Here is a 20,288-nt window from a genome sequence, read left to right as displayed (position 1 = left end):
GGCTTTTAAATACTACAATTGTCACAGAAGTGGATATTTTACCAGCAAAGGTACAAATAACCGACATGGGAAGGTTAGTGATTCCATAAAGTGCGGGTACACCTGTCCTGCATTTATTAAGTTGAAGTTACAACTTTAGACGATCTTTCAGAATGGAAGGTTGACTTCCATTCTGTTCATGTGGGTCATCCTATGGAAGTGGGAAAGCTTAGGCTTTCTAAAGATGAGAAAGCCCACTTGGCAAACTCTTTGGCTGCTGGCATTCCAATGTCAAAAGTACTTGATGAGACTCGGGTCAGTTACTCGCCTACTAAAAAGTACGGCTTAACTACAAGGAAGGACTTACATAATATAACAAGAGATTATAAACTAAACATAAATGTTGTGTTGCATCAAAATGATGCATCGTCAGTTGAACTGTTAATTTCCAAGTATAAGGATTCGAGTGACAATCCAGTCATTCTTTACAAGCCAGTAGGACAACTTCTTCCTGATTTTCCTGCAGTAAAGGAAACTGAGTTCCTTCTGGGCTCATGAATGAAGCACATAGTGAACTGTTTAAATTGTATGGGGAAAAATTTGTCATGGTTGATTCCACTTATGGCACTAATCAATATGGCATGCAACTAACAACTTTGATGGTGCACGATGAAAACCATGAAGGTATTCTAGTTGCTTCTCTGTTTTCTTCCAGAGTAGCAGCTGAAGCTTTGCTCCCTTTCTTTGAAGAAATAAAGAAAGTGTTGCCAGAGGTAAAGACTCAAGTTATGATGACTGATGACACCAATTACTATTACAATGCCTGGAAAGAAGTTGTTAATGACAACTCAAACTATATTCTATGCAGCTGGCATGTAAAACGGAGTTGGGCAGCGAAATTAAAAACTAAAATAAAAAGTGTAGAAAATAGAAAAGCACAGAAGGATAAACTAAATTAAAATTTTAACAGAAATGGACAAAACTACATTTTGGAAATTAGTGAATGAGTTTGTTGAAGAGTTCAAAAGTACCGAAAGTGAATTTATTTATAACTTTCAGCAAAATTACCTCAACCGATCTGAAAAGTGGGCAATAGTTTCCATAATAACTTGGGAGTTAACACTAACATGAAGTTTGAACGGTGGCACCATCAGCTCAAATATGAAGAAGCTGGCAGTACAGTAAGGAAAAGATTGGACAAAACAATTTCTCTGCTCTTGAAAGCTATAGCAAAAAAGCTCCTTTCCTGCATAATATCTATGGAGAGGGGAAAATTAACTTCCAAAGTGACTGAAATTAGAAAGTGCCACCAGACTTCTATTCAAATGAGCAGCTCAGATACATATGTTTTTGCCATGGAGGAAAAATATGTAGTATCAAAAGAAGGTCCTTCTGTTTATACGTACAAAATCAAAAAAAAAAATAATATCAAGTGCACCTGCACAATAAGATGCCACTATTGCCATGTTTGTATCCACAACATGAGCTGCACATGTGTGGATTATTCTGTTAGATTTGTAATATGCAAACATATTCACTTTGTATGCTCAAAGTACCAAGCTGCAAAAGAACCATCCACAAAAGATTCCAACACCATAAGAAAGATAACAGACTGTAGTGAGGACGAATTGGTAATTGCCACAGATTGTGATGATGCCAGAAAAATTGAAAAAGAAGCGATTATAAGATCCTTAAATAAAAATACATCCAAAAATAATGAAGAGGTGAAACAAAAATTGTTGCTTGAAATGCAACAGCTTCAAGCGAAAGTGTTGACAATGAATGCGGATGAACTCGACTTTGCTGCCTTAAGTGAACATCTTAAGGCGATGAAAGCCTCTTTAGAATTGTCTAGCGCCAAAAACCTGTTTGAATAGATTAACTCAAGTAGATGATGCTCCCCCAAACAAGTTAATTGAGAAGCAAAGAAAATTTTTGGTTAAAAAAATAAATAAAGATATTTTAGCAAGATCAAATTTAATTGCTGAATTGATAAAGAACTCTTCTATTTTTGGTTGTACAAAACAATTTTTGGCAATCTTCAGCATCATGCGATTACTGATATTTGTTCTTTTGTTTTTTTCAAAGTCCTGAACATTTCTTTCAGTAGTTGTGCATTAAAATTTCTTCAGGTAGTGATCAAATTTCACTACCTGAAGATTCAATAAACGGTCCCTGCTGTTGCAAGCCCCGTCCGGGTGTAAGATTCCAGCTAAATCCTGGCAGGCCAAGGTTCTTGCCCTGCTCCAGAACATGCCATGCCCAATGCATGAATTGAACCGAAAATTATTCTGCCTCTTCGAGTGATTGCCCCTGCCGTCCCAAAACCCCTCACAACATAAAATTCCAGCTAAATCCTGGCAGACCAAGGTTCTTGTCCTGCTCCAGAACACGTCATGCCCAATGCATGAATTGCACCAGAAAGAATTCTGCCTCGTCGAGTGATCGCCCCTGCCTGCGAAAGTCCCGTCCAGGCGTAAGATTCCAGCCTCTCAAGGAGCTCAGCCCAGCTAAAGGACCTAAATCAGTTCAGAAGCTGCATCCCAAGTCTTCAACGACCCAAAGAAAGGTTATAAAGACAAATGCTGAGTAACTTAAAATGATTTAGTTATCTCTCTTTTCACGCAAATTTCAACTCTATTCGGTCATAGATGCACTTACACAGAGTATAAGAGCATGCGCTCTGGCCACAAGAAAATACTTGGATTATTATTAAGTATAATTATTAAGAAAACAAATTTTTGATGAATAACACATTATTTTCATCAACTTGTCTTTCGAGTACACTCATTTCTTAAATAACTTTTTTAGTTAGACTTTTAACTTTGGTAAACTTTTCAGAGCTGCACCTTTTTTATGTTTGCTTAAAATTGAAATTGTCAAGTTTTTTGAAAAATTGGAACTGTAAAAGTTGTGTCTTTACAAATAGAAAATGGAATTACAAATGAATATGGTTTTAAAAATTTGCACACTCGTGCTAAAACAATTGAAACTGTGTTGTATTCAAATCTATGTAGATATACAGGGTGACCAGTAATTAACATACTGATGTTTAAAATTCCTAGTGGCCGTAAGTTTTGTAGCTGTCTGTTACAAGCTTTTAGAATTTCATTATCTGTCTGCAAATTTCGAGTGCAATTTTATTAAAATATTTGTACGATACTGTCATAAAAGAAAATTTTGTGAACTTGAACTAAAAAAGAAGGAGTTTTAAAAGAGTTAAAACCAAAATGAAGGAGTTTGAAGGGCCCTTCAAAAAAATTTCTTGAATGAAGGAGTATTGGAAGAGTTTTGAAGGAGCATACGAACCTTGTCTCCGGCCAAATGTGAATTGAGAAGTGCTGTTTGTTTCTTGCAAGCAGAAGGTAACAGGGCAGTGGAAATTCATCAAAGAATAAGTCGTGTATGTGGAGACAACTTAATCATTGCTGGTGTTCGTAAGTGGTGCCGAAAGTTTAAAGAGGGCAGAATTAATGTGCATGATAAAGGGGAAACCTTCAACAACCTTAAGATTATAGTAACTGTCTTTTGGGACCAAAAAGGTGTGTTACTTCTAGAGTTTATGCAGCCATTTACATTGTTAACGTAATCCTGGAATTAATACTTTTGAGTTTATTAAACTAATGTCCAAGTTTCACGTAATGAAAATATATTACATTTGCATAGATATATTTTTTTTAATTTGAGAGTTGTATTGATTTTTAAAATTTATTTGGATTAAATTTAGATAAATTGAAGAATTACCTTAATCTTTCATCTTTCTCTAAATTAAGATATATCGTGTAATGAATATTTTACAGTTGTAAAAGTATATTCATAGTGAAAAATATTCCAATTTAAAAAAAAAATACTTTTGAAAAATCTCTGAATTGTATTAAATATGTAAGAAGCATAAATAACTAAATGAATAAATAATACATTTATAAAAAAATGGATATTTGAAAAAAAAAACATTTTATTTTTGTTTTCAGTAGCAGTATACGATTATGTTTCCTCCAGGACCCAGCAGAGATAGATGTCGGAAGGAAATGGGAATCTGGTTCATCAAAAAGGAAAAGGAAAATTGCAGAGGCTGCTTCAAACCAAGCTCAGAGCTTGGTTTGAAGTGATGAAATTTCTAAAAAAAACCATCTGAATCAATTGAAGTAACTGCACCTAAAAGTCCAGATACTTCTGAATCTCAGTTGAAAGCAGACACTGATCAATCTGATTTGGAGAATTATCAATTCAAGGACACTCATGATGAATGAATAGATTCTATGGAGTCGATAGTTAACCACCATGTGGACTTACCAGAAAAAGAAATCAGATGTGAGGATGCTCCACAGCAGCCATTATTAATCAGCTTAGCAAATCCAGGAATATGGCTGTTCCTGTTATCTAACTCTCAGCTCCACGATATAGTTCAAATTGGTCCTCAACAAACGTTAGATATCGCTGATGAAAATTACCCAAAAGATGACAGTCAGACATTTTTCTAACTTTTACTACGTAGGAAGGCTAAATAATGGTGAAACTCAGCATCAACGATGGCTGCTTTACTCAGCAACTTAGGATAAAGTGTACTGTTTTTCATGCAGACTTTTTTCTAATCTGCAAATACATCTGGTGAAAGAAGGGTGCTGTGATTGGAAACATTTAAGCAGTATCTTACAAAGACATGAGAATAGCGGAGTACACATACAATGCATGCTAAAATGGATAACGCTAGAAAAAAGGATAAAGCTTGGAAAAACAATAAACAAAGAGAATGAAGGACTGATTCGGGAATCACAAAAACATTGGCACAATTTCTTCAAGAGATTGATTGATATAATAAATTTTTTAGCATCTCACAATCTGGCGTTAGAGGACACAAAGAAACTCTTAACACAAACAATAAGAATTCTGGAAACTTCGTAGACTTGTTAAAATTGTTGGCTAAATATGATTTTACATTAAATCAGCACATGAAGCGCATTAATGAAAATGAACTCAAAAAACCATTGTTTAAGTCCGGATATCCAAAACGAATTAATCGTATTGATGTCTGAAACTGTTGCAAGTGAAATTATTCGAAGGGTCAAAGAGGCAAAATATTTTGCTTTTATGTTAGACTGCACTAGAGTAAAAAACACGTAGAACAAATGTCAATTATTTTGAGATTTTGTAATATAACTGGTTCCATAGAAGAGCACTCCATTGGATTCCTTGCAGTTAGTGAAACATCTGGAGAATGCCTTACAAACACTGTACTAACAGAGTTTGAAAAAGTTTAGATATTCAAAACTGCCATGGACAAGTCTATGACAACGGCGCAAACATGGTTGGCATAAATTATAGAGTCAAAACTTGAATATTAAGAATAAATCCTAGGGTATTTTTTGCCCCTTGCAGATGTCACAGTTGAAATTTGCTGCTGACAGATGCAACCAAGCCTTCCATAACAGCAAAAACATTTTTTGGATTCATTCAAAAAATTTACTTTTTTCCAGATCCAGTAAGCGTTGGGAGATAGTCAAAAGCAAATTGAAACTTACATTAAAACCTTTATCAGAAATGTGTTGGGAATGCAGGATCGAGGCAGTCAAAGTTGTATATTTGCAATTCGATGATGTCGATGAATGCGTCGAGACTCTTAAAACTTGTACAGAAGAATCCGACACACTAAGTGATTGTGACGCAATTCAGAGTGAAATGCTTACTTATGAATTTGTGCTATCAATAGTCATATGGTATGAGTAACTATTTCGCGTCAACGTTATAAGCAAGTTATGGCAAAAAGTAGAGTCAAATATGAGCATAGCTGTTGAGCACTTACGCAAATTTTACGATTGGGTGCAAGAATACCGAGTGACAGGATTTGAAAAAAGCATATCTGAAGCCAATGCTTACATAGAAAAATGCTCCTATGATGTGCCCAAAGAATTTAAAAACAAAAGAATATCTTTAAAAAAATTTTTTTTTGATTATGAAGGTTTAAATGAACCTATTCTGACTCTGGAAAACCGATACAAAACAGAGTTTTTCAATACAATAGTTGATGATGTTATAACTAGTGTGGGGTCCAGATGTGTAGCTTTATATATATATATACATAAATCACCATTTTAAAACTTTCGGCTTTTTGCACGACCCTGGTAGGTTGAGGCTGCTATCTAATAAAGGCATTTTCAAACACTGCCAAGATTTAGACATCGTCCTGTGGGTAGGTGTGGACGTTTACTTCAAAGCTGACGACTTACATGAAGAGCTGCACATTCTCACACATAATTTATCAGAAACTGTCTAAGAGCCAAAGCAGCTTCTTTTGTACATAACAGAAAATAGCTTGCATGATATTTACTCTAACCTGTACATTATTATACACAGTCAGCTCTGCTTCCACTGAAAGAAGTTTATCACAACTAAAACTGGAGCAAAATTATTTAAGACATATGTTGGGCCAAGACAGTTTATCTGCTTTGGCAGTTCTATCTGTTGAAGCTGACATCGCAACAAAATTGAATTACTATGAACTTTTAAATGATTTTAGCAAGGCTAAGAGCAGAAAATTTTTGTTTTTGTAATTGATGTTTTATTATAAAATGAATTGTTAAAATTAAATTTTGATAAAACATTTGCTTCTTAAATATGAATTAATTTATAATGCAAAAATTAAGGCTTTGTTTTATTTACTGTTTTATAAAATTACAAGTTCATTATAAAGCTCATCAAAATATTGTGCCAAAAAATTGAATAAATCAAGCATTTCAAATAAGTTAAAACAACTTTAAAATATATGTGCTTGTGGTTCACATTATATATTTTAATCTTTTAAATATATTTTTAATGCAAATTATTTTTAATTTTTTGATTGACAAGAAAGTACGAGAAGTTTGGTATTTTACACAGACTACTTGAACAAGTTGATTTAGGGTTTATCTCAAAATCGTGGGGGGGGGAGGTCTTGCAAAATTTATTCGCTCACTCTTAACTTTGCTGTTGCTATGCCACTGTCAAGAAGCAATGGGCCATTTCTGAGAATTTTGAATCTCTTGTTAGGTTTTTGGGGGGAAATTTAGACGACGATGAAATTAAAAAAAATATTTGCAAACTTGTGGTAAGAATGCCACATATTTACCCTACATTTAAGTTCAAATCATTTTGAACTCCATTTCTGTTTAATTAGAGCGACAACTACTAACAGAACTGTCATGTGCCCATTTCTTTGCTCTAATGGCGGATGAATGCACAGACGAATCCCAAAGGGAACAATTGGGATTAACCTTTTAAGCGTGTTTGATGAGCTCACCTGGTCATTGTAATGTTACGCTTTAGACGGGTGTGACGAGTCCCACTCGTCATGCAATTTTAAAGTCAGCATTTCTACGTGTATGACGGAAATAACATGTCATAACAATATATTCTTTTAAGTACAAAAGCTGCCACTAGATGGCAGCATCAAAAAATATAGCTTTAGTTGTATTGTAGTTTCTTAATTTCAGTGAAAATGGCGAGCTCGTATAAGCGCTTTTGTCAGAAAAGATCGTTATTATCAAATGATTCGAGTGATTCTGAAGATGAGATTTTGGATCATTCTGACTTTGAAAGTGGGTCTCATGAGGAAACAAGCATCTATAGTTCTGAGTCAGATGAGGCAACTAACAATTTGGATTCAGCGCGGGAATGGTGCCAAGTCTCAAGCTTGACACAAGCTCCACCACGTTTTCGATTTGATGAAAAACCTGGAACAAATTTTCAGATACGAAATAGCGATAATTCTCTAGACTTTTTGCAATTATTTATAAGTGATGATTTGGTAGAGACTATTGTGAAGCAAACAAATTTATACGCAGAACAGTTTTTGCAAAAGAACATAAGTGTACTGAAGAATAGATCCCGAGTGCACAAGTGGAAACCAGTAACTGCATCTGAAATATGGATTTATCTAACTCTTCTTTTACTGCAGGGAATTGTTTTCAAACCTGTAACAGTATGGTATTGGTCAAAGAAAAAAAATTTAAGTACTCCTTTTTTTTGCTGAAATTATTTCGGAGCAAAGATTTTCTTTGATAAGCAAGTTTCTGCATTTTTCAAATAATGAAACCATGAATGAAGAAACTCATCCTTGCTGGAAGCTTAGAAAAATTTGGCCCATTTACACTTTGCTTCTGGAAAAATTTCGAACTCTGTATACACCAGAGTGTGATATTAGTATTGATGAAAGCTTGATGTTACATAAGGAAAGGCTTTCTTGGAAACAAGAGTTACCCTTGAAAAGAGCAAGATTTGGAATCAAATTCTATATTCTGTGTGAATCAGACAAAGGTTACATATGGAATTATATTTTATACACTGGCAAAGGGATGATTCTAAGCCTGGACTTCTACAAGGAAAGCCTTAAATCACAAATCATGCTAAGTTTGATTCAACCATTGCTGAACAAAGGATACTACCTTACAGCCGATAATTTTTACATGTTGCAAGATCTTTGTGATGAACTTATATCATTCAAAACTGACTCGTACGGCACAGTTCGAATGAATCGTAAGGAAGTTCCAAAAGAATTTCAATCATCAAAACTCAGAAAGGGTGATATTATTGGTTTTCAACACAGAAAACTAATTGCAATGAAATGGAAAGATAAAAAAGATGTTCATTTACTGAGTACTGTCCACAATATTGAAATGAGTAAAGTTTCTTGTAATGGAAAAGAGATTGAAAAGCCAAAGGTTGTAATTGATTACAATTTATCAATGGGAGAAGTAGACAGAGCAGATCAAAATTTATCCTATTATGAGACGGTACGGAAAAGAATGAAAGTTTACTACAAAAATTTTTAAAGACGCATGCTTGATCAATGTGTTTTCAACGCATCGACTCTACAGAGAAAAGTAACTAACAAAAACATAAAACTTGTAGACTTTAGAATTGCAGTAATTGAAGAAATATTACGCAAATATCAAGTTTCTACAGTCATGCCGGGAAATGCGGGAAGAAAGAGTAATGAAAATGATCCTCTACGTCTTACAGGAAGACACTTCGCAAACTATATTCCTCCCACACCCTGCAAACCAGAACCTATTAGACGATGTGTTGTCTGCTATGCTTCTGCTAAAAATGGTAAGAAGATTAGAAAGGACACAAGGATATGGTGTCCAGACTGTGAGGTTGCTCTTTGTAACTGTAACATGTGAGAGAATATATATCATCTGAAGCACGCCCGACCACTCCTTCCAATCTTCTTGATGAGCATTCCCCCACTGCAGTGCGCGCGCGAGAGAAAAAACTACACGCTTAATGATCATAGTATGTCAATCTAAGCGAAGGTTTATTATCATTATTTTAATGTTAGATAATTTTTAGATATTTGCATGTTTCATGTCATTGTTCCTTAACGAACGCTAGAATCCGTGACGTAACTAGTCTTGGAATAGAGAACGGCACGTGTAGTGGTCGTTGCCCATGACTACTTTGACGTTGATCCTTCTAGAACAAGTGACGTCACGTGCACACGCTTCGGGCTTGGCCACTGAAGATCACGATCAGGTAACATTGAAGTGAAGATATGCTAATGAGATTCGGAATATAAGCGGTGGCTGTTATCAGTTGATCTCACTCTCACTTCTTGCACAGTCTAGACGCATTGGCTCATGTCAGGCAAGCCAACTTGCTGTTTGTTCAGCAAGCTTAGGCTGTTAGCCTTTATGTTTAATTGAAGTAGTATGACGTTTGTCCATTGAAGACTTCATTCCTTATGAACGATAGTGGGGTCAATTGATAATTACTTATTAGTCTAGGTCAACGGGGTATTTGCAATAATGGTATACTTATTCTTATTTACTTTTGTTAAAGCCATATACTATGTTTTTATCTCTAAATAAATTAATTGATGTTTACTAAGCTATTTGCCTTCAATCATACTGATTCACGAACTCGAATTTCACAATCTGCTAAATGTATTACGTTGTTTGGATAAGAGTTAGTTTTAATCATACCTTCCCATCCAAAACTTAAAGGGTCAATAGTCGGGAATCGTTGAGAAAAGTATGAAATTATCTAATTGCATCTTTATCACTCTAGATTAGGCAAATGGAACGGCAAACAAGCAGGGGCTCAACGCAGAATTAGGCAGATTTCAACTCACTGCAGAAACCATAAATTGGTTCTAGTTTTAACTCCCGACACACAAAGGAAGGGAGTTATAAGTTTGACGTGTCTGTGTATCTGTCTGTGACACTCTAGCGCCTAAACGGATGGAGCTATTTTGAAAAAAAAATTGTTTGAAAGGAGAGTTGATTAAGAGTGTTCTTAGCTGAGTTGCATTTTTGGATGACATTAACTAACGAAGATATTAATTAAAAACCCTAAAAGGTTCTTCGCAATTTTTGAAGTGAAAACATAGTTCAAAACTTTAAAATTTAATGCCAAAATGAAGAGAATTTTTTTCCACGTCTGATATAATGTGTTTGAAATTTCCATGTTTCATAGACTTCGAATTATAACTTTTTTTCAAAGCAGATTTTAGAACGGTTAAACCTTGATTCACGGGATTGATAACCAAATTCATTGTTGGCCGACAAGGAAATAAAATGCAACCATTTAAAATTGTTATCCGTTGCCAGTTTCTGTTAAATAGCAAATTAAATACTTGAAATTGATTTTTTTAATAGTATAAGGCTTTTAAAAGGATTTTCTACAGTTGCGACTCAGTCGGAGGGTTTTTAAATTTTATCGTTGCTTGTTATCGTTGCATTTATTAAAGAAATAGTCAACTGAATTCGATAGATGCTTTGCTAATTGCTCTTTGGAAACTATTTCACTATAGCCCAAAGTAATTTGAAGTTTTCAAAGAAATTTAACGAGATGTATATGGAGAAGAAGTGCTCAAAATCTTAATAGTATTGACTATTCGTTGGTTGTCTCATGGCCATGCATGGCAAAGAATAGCTGCACGCTATGAGCAACTAATAGATGTCTTAGATACTCTCTTCATAGAAACCAGGGAGCCTGAACTCAAGGGCTTGAGAGAACAGCTCTTGTGTGTGGATTCTAAAATTCTGACCATTTCGTTCTTAGCCGATTTTTGGGGAAAAGTAGACGTTTTAAATTTATGGCTAAAATCTCCAGATATTTCTTTCAGTGTACTTCATGTGAAAGTAAATCATTTAATTGAAGAAGTGGAAGAATTTTGCGGAAACCTGAAACATGGAAATATTTTGGAAAGAGTCGAACATGGTTGAATATTACAACAGACAGTACCTCCTCTAAGTATGAAAATGCAAGGAGAATCAAAACTCAAAGAAAACTGCTGTTAGCGAGTTTAATGGACATTTTGTAAATTAATTTTTGAAGGATTTGAAACAAATAAATTTGGCTTTTGGATTAACTTCTACTATTTCCAGTTTGAAAGGTTTGATACTTTCAAGAGTGTACATTTTTATGCAATATCTAATGATGAGAATAATTTTGATTCATATTTATCTATATTACTGTCATATTATGGGGAAGGAAGAAAAGACACTTTTCAGTGTTCTGTTTCAGTTTCGAAACCATTGACGGACAAAAAAAAAGAGAGGATTTCTATCCAAAATGAGAAAGAGGATTTCAAAAAACAGATGATGTTTGCCAAAATGAGTTTTGACATAGAAAAACCAAAATGGCCTAAGAGCTATAACAGGAAAATAAAAAAGATGATGCAAAGAAAATTTTAGGAGGAAAAATGAGTCCCAAAAAGTTTAAAATGTTTTTAGAAATTCTCCAAGTTGGGTACTACATCCTAATTTTATGAAACTTATAACCATGGCCACTACAATGCCAACATCAACGACATCTGTGGAAAGATTGTTCTCTAGATAATTTTGTATGTACAGAGATGAAAACATCTCTGAAACAGGAAAGTCTAGATGAAAAGTTACGAATAATTTTTAATAAGCCAAAAAATTTGTCTGGAAAGAAATTGTAGATTTTTTTTTAAAGTGGAAATTGTCACTTATTACTTTAAATTTATGTTCTGACACAGTAATATTTTATCTCACTTTCAAGTAAATCCTGGGAGCGAAGTCTCTTTGTTTAAATAAATGTTAATTTGTTAAAAATGAGTATGTGTTTTTTTCTCTCCAGTGGATCACACAACACGTTTTAGTTCTTTGAACTGCAGGTACTACCTTTAGTTTGCCAACAATTAATAACTCAAAAAAAAAAAAAAAATATTTAAAACATTATCGCAAAAGAAGCCCCAGATGGTTGTTTATGTAACAAGTCACTATTATTAATAACTAAAACAAAAGAAATATCTTTAAAATCTCAACATACCTTGGGGTAGCAGCAAAGACAAAATAAGTATCTCCAGATATTTTATGAAACACTAAACCAGTAATTGTCTTAGAAACAGAACCCAACACATTGCTTGTACCTATATCAAACATCTGGAAAGCAGACGGTGAATTTTAAGCAAGAAAAGACAAAAAGTTTTTGAACAAAAGTATTTCTGAAACTGGTAATAAAACTAACTTCTGATTTTAAAGTCAAACACAAACACACACATACATGCATTATACAACAATAGAGCCTTGTGTATCATACCCTCATTAATCTGGATATTTGGATCAAATTTGTAAAACTTTTTCTTTTAATTTTAAATGCACAACTGTAAAGTTTTATATTGCAGTAGTGCTTTTTTTTATATAGAAGGACTGCTCTAACGACTTTTTAGACTAAGTGCCCTCTAGCAGGAGAAATACCATTCAAGGTGAGGAGAAACAACAGAGGAGATGTGCGCATTAGATGTTAACATATAAGTGTTCCAGACGGGAAATAGTTTCAGCATGAAATCATATGTTATGTATGTTGTGATAGACATAGAATGTCTACTTAAGTGAAGGTAAATTATCATTATTTTTTCATATTAGATAACCGTTAGATTTTTGCATGCTTCATGTCATTGTTCCTTAACGAACGCTAGAATCTGTGACGAAAGTAGTCTTGGAATAGTAAAGGGCACGTGTGGTGGGTGTTGCCCATGACGTCATTACTTCGGGAAAAACCCGACGTCTATCCTTCTAGAACAAATGACGTCACTAGCACACGCTTCGGGCTTGACCACTGAAAATCATTGATCAGGTAGCATCAGAGTGACAATTTACTAATGAGATGGGGGATATAAGCGGTGGCTGTTATTAGTTGATCTCTCTATCACTTCTTGCACAGCCTCGACGCGTTGTTTTAGTTCAGGCAAGGCAACCTGCTGTTTGTTCAGCAAGCTTCGGCTGTTAGTCTTTATGTTTAACTGAAGTAGAATGTTGGTTATCCAGTGAAGACTTTTTTCTTTCACGAATGAAAGTCGGATCAATTAGGAATTTAACTTAGTTGTCTAGGTCAATGGCATAGTTGCAATGATGTTACACTTTCTTATTTACTTTTATTAAAGCCATATATTATATTTTTATCTCGTAATAAACTAATTGATGTTTACTAAACTTTTTGTCTTCCGTCATATTGATTCGCGAACTCGAATTTAACACTCTGCTAAATGTATCACGTTGTTTGGGTAAGATTTAATTTCAATCATACCTTACCAACCAACATGTTGGCTATTGAAAACGATGATCGATTCCCATGCAAATTCGTTCTGTGCATGTCGGCTGGGCCCAGGCTAACAAGATTGGCCTCATCGCTAATCGACGATCGGCATGTGCCGATTTGGCGTATATGAGACACGTGCCTTTGAAGGAATGAGAGTATGGGTGGTTGTGAGGTTGATAGATGTTGATAGGAAAGCTCGTTTTTCTTTTTTGTCTTAGGCGATTCTGCCTTTTTAGTTACCTTGTAAATAGTTGTGTTTGTTTTAGTATTGTTTAGTGTTCAAATAAACCATGAGATTTTAAACATAGCTTTCTTTCAAGATTGCTACATGGATATTAAACGTTGGGAAGTTTGAGGAAAAGAATTTTGCTAACAATGTATTGATAGTTACATTTGTGTTTAGTATAATGAGAAATGTGAGCATTGTCCACTATCAGAATTCATCTTATTTGTGTAAGTAAAATTATTAACGAGCCATAGAAGAATTATATTTACACAATTGCACAAATAATTTTAAATTATGATCACGAGAAGGTAGCTGTAAGTATGCCGGACATTTGACTTTTATTTCGATTAATGGTACTGTTTTTGCATAGATTGCACAATTAATTATGATAATCTAATAAACATGGCGTGCACAGAGAGAGCATCAGTTCTACATCATTCCAACTGAAAGAACCATTCTATGAAAAAGCTGCCATGTTGTCCTGTACATGATCGCTCATATATTTCATTAAAATGTAAGTTTTAAAAGGTAATGAACAACATATTTTGCTTAAGAAATCACTTTCAATTTTAATTTCTTAAAATGCTAAATTGTGACTGTTCCTCTTTAAATTTATTTTTAATGAAATAATATACGAGCCGCCAAGAGTAGAACAAAATCTCTTTTTTCCATGGAACATCCCTAAAATGTTTGCATGACTTTCATTCAAACAAAGAAAAGTGCAAGGAATACCAAGTAAAACATATTTTGCCATCCCATATTACTGCGAAACAGACGATTCAAAGAGAAAAAATCAGCATTTGTCCCCTTAGGAAAAGGTAGAAGAAGTCCTTCTCCAATTCATAAATTTTAGTGAGTGGAATGGGTGGATTCATAAGCTTTGAGCTAATCTCATTAATTTTCAGACAAACTTAATACACTGAATGGGCTTGATATTAGCATTCTCTGCTCTAAGGCTGACGCTGTTCCCCTAATTACAATGTAGTTGGAAATAATTTAGTAATCTTAAACAAGTAATTTCTAAAAGTATGCTTTAAGTTACCTGTTTACAATACTGTTCAGGAGAACTTTGGAAGAAAGGTCTGTCATCGCTGGATGCTAACTCGGCTTCAAATATTAAACCTATAAGAGAAAAATACAAGATTTAAAAAGAAAAGTTTTTAACCAAAGAAAAAAAAATAACAGAAAGTGTTACCATTTTCGTTATTTGACATGAAAAATATTCAGCAGTTAAACTTTAGCCATACTGCACTCATTAAAGTGTATCTAATCTAAGCAGAAATCAAAATAAAAACAAGCTAAATAATAAATAGCAAATATCTTAAGTGTTGTTGGCTCATAAGATTTATACTTATTGTTACCATTTAAACTATGTAACAATTTTCTTTAAAAAAAACTTAAAATAGCTTATTGACTTAAATACCTAGAAATAAATTCAGATTCTTATATACCTTTTGTGGTTCCAATTAATATCATGCCAGTAGTATTTTCATATCCAAGCAGAGGATTCCAAGCAACCGCACTCAGTACATGTCCCTTGAATGATAACCAAACGTAATTACAAATTACAATCAAACAACAATTTTTTACAAATTAATTTGTGAACCTCTTTTAACTTGTGTCTATTAAATGAATGACATCCATAATGCATTACTTATGGGGAAAACAGACTCTGCTTTCTTGCTGCATAAGCATTGAAAAAGGACCTCACTGAGCCTCAAAACAATTGCTTGCTTTTACGAAAAATTTTAAATTGTGCATTATTTTAACTGAACCTCAATCGAAGGTTTTCAATTCATAAGTAGTTCAGTTACATTTAACATCTTTAACCTCTACTCTCTACTCTGTTTTTCCTAAATAACTGTTTAACTTTCATGTCAATTAAATGTACGACATCCATAATAAATGTATTAACCATGTAAAAAAGATCTTTCAGAGATGGACAGGGACTGATTTACGGCGGGGCATTCGGGGCCCGGGCCACCAAAGGAAAGGATGCACCAAATTTCTGTCTTTTTTTTTTTTTTTCGAGCAAAAAAAGACAGAAAAAACTCCAAAACAGTTTTATGATGGACAATGTGAAGAAGTCATATTAGATTCTAAGTAAAGTTTCAAGGTTTCCTGTTTTTATGTAATTTGTGATAATTTGATTACAAAACTAAAATTCAGAATGTCAGCCTATGATGGCATATTAAGGAAATTGTCCTGCTTGTTTGAATGCGACGAGCAAAATATTCGAGAAAGTGCAAAAGATAATTAAAAATCTTACTCCTGTGATTTGGAGGAATCTTTTCCTGATGAATTTATTCATATTAGTTCAATCATCGGAAAAGAAAGTTTAATGACCGAAAAGTTTAAAAAAATCCATAAACTTGGTAAATGGATACCTTTGCCAACGTAGATACAGGCCTGAAATTGTTTTTGACTTTGCCAATCTCCAAAACAATTTTTTGCTTTTATGAAAAATTTTAAATTGTGCATTCTTCAAGTTAGCTTTGCATTGTACCTGAACCATTTACAAAGGTTTATTACTTTTAGTTATTATTCATTTGTTTTGAATGCCGCAAAACAATGATTATCGAAATGAACTGTGGGATATCAACATTGATAACCCTGTTTTTATCTAGGCTGCTAGGAATCTGCATGTTGATTATAATGATAATATCAGCGTAATCGACCCTAAGCCTGTACTTGAAAATCTGATCAATCAATGTTTTCGAATCTGTGGAAAATTTATACGAATATTCCCTTGACATTGAAACATGAAGTTTCTAGTGCACTAAGTTGAGCACATTACATTTTGCTCTTCTCTGTCTCACCTGCTCATATTTGGGTTTTCAATTTCACAACGATGCTTGATCAAACAGCAGACTCTCCTTTTTTTTTGCGTGTTGTGTATGGTGTTACAGAAAGAGGTTTTGGCTTGCACTAGTGCAGCTGGAACCCACAAGTTAAAACTGACGGTAATCGACTTGACAGTGCTCGACCTCAGGTTCTTATAGGAATTAAAACGTTTCCAGTTCTCGACAAAAATAATGAGCAAGCCTGGATATTTTCTCCGACTGTTACCGGAACTACTTCCAGCTGCAAGCACTCTTCATCGATGAAACGACCAACCAATGCAAAAATAATGCTTATATTCTACTTGATAATAGCACAGCTCATCCTGAAGCTGAATCATTAGCTGAAGAAAATGCTGAGGTTACGTTTCTTCTAATTCACGTTTCTCATACAGCCTTTTAGACAAAGGCGTGCTTTATGAGGATTCAATGCTCATTACAAGAACAATTTTTTGCAATGCATGCTTGACTTGATAAATAAAAAAAAAAGAACATTTGCAAATTTGTAAGGGACTTTTCACTGAAAGATGCACTCTAGTGCAAAGCTAGTGCACGATAGCATATCCAATGAAACTTTGAAAAATGCGTAGTACAAATTAATTCCTCAAATTTTATTTGTTGTAGACGATGAAAGCAAATCTGAATTCCATAGATTTAATGTACTGAAAGAAAAAGCGCAAATTTCTAACTTGTTGGCTTATGCACAGCAGCAAAAAATGAATTCAAGAATCAAACTTCATCAAAGAGCTGAAATGCGATGACAATGCCCAGACTGTCAACAAATCAAGTGATGGTGAAATATTACTGGACACATTAAAAATAGAAACCCACAGCACTGAGGACGAGAGCAACTGTGAACAAATTGAAAAAGAGACAATTTCGACTGAAGATCTAACTAAAACACTTGATACTGTGATAAAAGGTCTTGAACAAAGATCGTTCATAAATGAACAGAAAATAATGACTGTTTATAAAATTCATAAGAAATTTGTTTCCAGACACCTAAAATAAAGAAATTATCTTTCTTCGATATGTTGAAGTAAATTTGAAAAAATTTCCCCAAAACTTCATTGTATTTGATGATAAACATATACATTTTCATTTCACATATTCATTTTTCCTGTAATTTGTAGAATAATGTTTTGTTTACATTGTGTCAGTTTTTCTTTATCAAAATGCTGATATGATTTTTTTTATTAATCATAAATTAAGTGTTTCTCATTTATTTGTAAGGCCTATACTTTGTATTATTATACTATTGGATTTGTTAATTTTAGAAGTAATGTTTACCTTTCTGTTATTATTGTTTTCTCGGAAATAACAACAGATGGAGCTACCATTCAAAATCTAAATTTCTTCAAAATACATGTTTTACATTAGTTATTTAAGTTTAAGATTCATATTACAAATTGCTATTTTTGTTAATTTGTTAGAGTACTACTTAATCAGATATATTGTCGCATTAGCAATCAATAGATCATACTTTCAATAGTTCAGAAAATCCCATAATTCAGAATTGCTGTAGTCCAGGCCCTGATTGCCGCACAGGCCAACTAGGCCCCTATCTACCTAAGGGACCCCGATTTTTTTTAAGTCATAACTGTGACTGAGACATGCTGTTAGCTGTTTACAAATAATCATTAACTCTTTTCTCTTGCATTTTCAAATCAAAATAAAAAACGATCTGTTTGTTAAATGAAAAATGCTCCCAAGAAAATTTTTTTAAAAACATGAAATTTTTTAAGAAACATGTTTAATTAAAAACTAAAAAGATGAAAGGAAAGTTATTGCAATTTTTAGAGCCACATGATGGTCCTTTTGGCACTAATAGCAATAGTAATGAAGAACTTGGACTCAGGACAGATATTTCAAACAGAAATCTTGGTAATAATACTATTGATGACTCTGCAACACTTGCGCTTGCTGAAGAAAAATCTGTAGAAACTATAGCAGTTTCTCCCTAAGAGCATTGTTCTCATAACCTTGTAGAACACTCAGTAAGTCCTGTTGAAGATCATTCTGCTGTACTTGTGAAAGAATATGCCACAGACGGATACGTTGTAGTTGCTGCTGAAGAATGTACTAGTGATTTTTTGGAAAAACCTGTGACATAATTTGTCACAGCAATTCCTTTTGATAAATATTCCGATGATCCTGGACTTTGGCCTGCAAAAATTTCTGAAGATATGAAGGACTATTTTGTAATAAATAAACCTGATCAATTTATTTCTGAAATTGATCGATCCCAAAAATCCAAAAGCTCCTGTACAAAAGGCGAAGATGTCTTACAGGAGGGCATTGCTGAAAGCTTTGCACTAAGGCATCAAAATGAAATAACGCCTGCTCACTGGAACAGCAAACAGTAACTATATTTAGATTGTGAGCACGACAAGATTGCTTTATTTTCATCCAACAAGACAGTTTTGCGGTACTTTCAACAGCAAAATCCTATTAAGACATTACATATAATTTCAGATGGATCTGCTAGCCAGTTTAAAACAGATATTCACTGTCTGTTGCCCTTTCCCCAGAAAGAATGTATAGGGTGTGAGGCAAGTATTGTCTTTTTTATTTTTTTCAAGTAAAAAAAATCCGAGCTTTTTTCAAAAAGTTGAAAATGCTGCCAATAGATGGCACCACATCGATTCCTTTTCGTTTTGTGAAATCTTTTGACCTACAGTGATGCGAAGTAAAGCAAAGAGGGGAGGGAAGGGAGGTGAATCAGCGATTGCACGTGTTTCACTGAAGAGAGAAGCTATACTGAAGCCTTCAAGTTCAAAGTGGTTACGAAGGCAGAATCAATAGGAAATTGTCCTGCTGCCAGAGAGTTTGGTTATCGATGAGAGATGTGTTCGCTGTTGGAGGGCAGAAAAGTTTACCATCGAAGCGATGTCGAAGGCAAAACGTGCTAGACGGGGAAGAGCAGCTCACTGGCTAGAGTTGGATGGAGATCTCAAGAAATGGATTTTGGAGCAGCGATCGAAAGGACTCTCCGTTTCAACTGTTTGGATCTGAATTCAAGCCCAGAATATCGCTGCCAACATGAACATCGCCAATCTCAAAGGCAATGCGAATTGGTGCTTCCGGTTTATGAAGAAGAATAAATTGTCCGTCAGGTTCCGGACAACTGTGGGGCAGTGTCTTCTGGCCGATTGGATGGAAAAGAAGCAGACGTTTCTGGACTATGTCGAAAGGCTGAAGAATGAAAAGAACTTCCAGCCATCACAACTTGTGAACATGGAAGAAGTCTCTGTTGGGCTTAAAAGCCTTTATTTGATATCTTGGAGTCCTTTTCATTGAGCTTTCACATGTCAATTAATGTGGCATTTTATTTTGAAACTTACCTCCTTTACATTTGCCACTTCGTGTCCTGTTTCAAGGCGGGGGAGAGCTAAACATAGATTCGTGCATGTTCGGACAACTTCGGAATCAGGTTATGACGTAACACCCGATGGCCAAGATGTTTCTGGCTACTCTGAGCCAAAAGAAAGAATAGAAAGTTGTTTGAATCGCTCGATCAGGAATTGTTGAGATGTGTGTCTTCAATTCAAATGGGTTTGAGTCATAATATGATGTGTGGTAGTTAAGAAATGCATAAATAGGTTTTTCAAAATTTCTTCAGAGCTTCTTTTTTTTTGCTTAGTTTTGGCACTTGCCTGTGTTAGTTGGTCAATCGTGGATTGACCTTTGCCATTTGG

At 34.4% G+C, this 20,288-nt stretch overlaps 1 protein-coding gene across 1 annotated transcript in view; it reads right to left on the bottom strand.

The window, feature by feature from the left end:
- LOC129229308 (vacuolar protein sorting-associated protein 18 homolog) overlaps positions 1-20,288 on the bottom strand; it is a 138,610-nt gene that overhangs the window by 94,933 nt on the left and 23,389 nt on the right. Inside the window, exons 6-8 of the mRNA XM_054863591.1 lie at positions 15,202-15,286; positions 14,793-14,872; positions 12,256-12,368 (exon numbers count right to left, since the gene is read on the bottom strand). Coding sequence (XP_054719566.1) covers positions 12,256-12,368; positions 14,793-14,872; positions 15,202-15,286 — 278 coding nt within the window. The remainder of the gene's footprint in view (positions 1-12,255; positions 12,369-14,792; positions 14,873-15,201; positions 15,287-20,288) is intronic.

Source organism: Uloborus diversus, chromosome 9 (genome assembly GCF_026930045.1).
Source record: "Uloborus diversus isolate 005 chromosome 9, Udiv.v.3.1, whole genome shotgun sequence".
In the NCBI taxonomy this organism is placed as follows: domain Eukaryota; kingdom Metazoa; phylum Arthropoda; class Arachnida; order Araneae; family Uloboridae; genus Uloborus; species Uloborus diversus.
The sequence above is the reverse complement of the archived record's forward strand: the minus strand, read 5'-3'. Positions and strand labels throughout refer to the sequence as shown.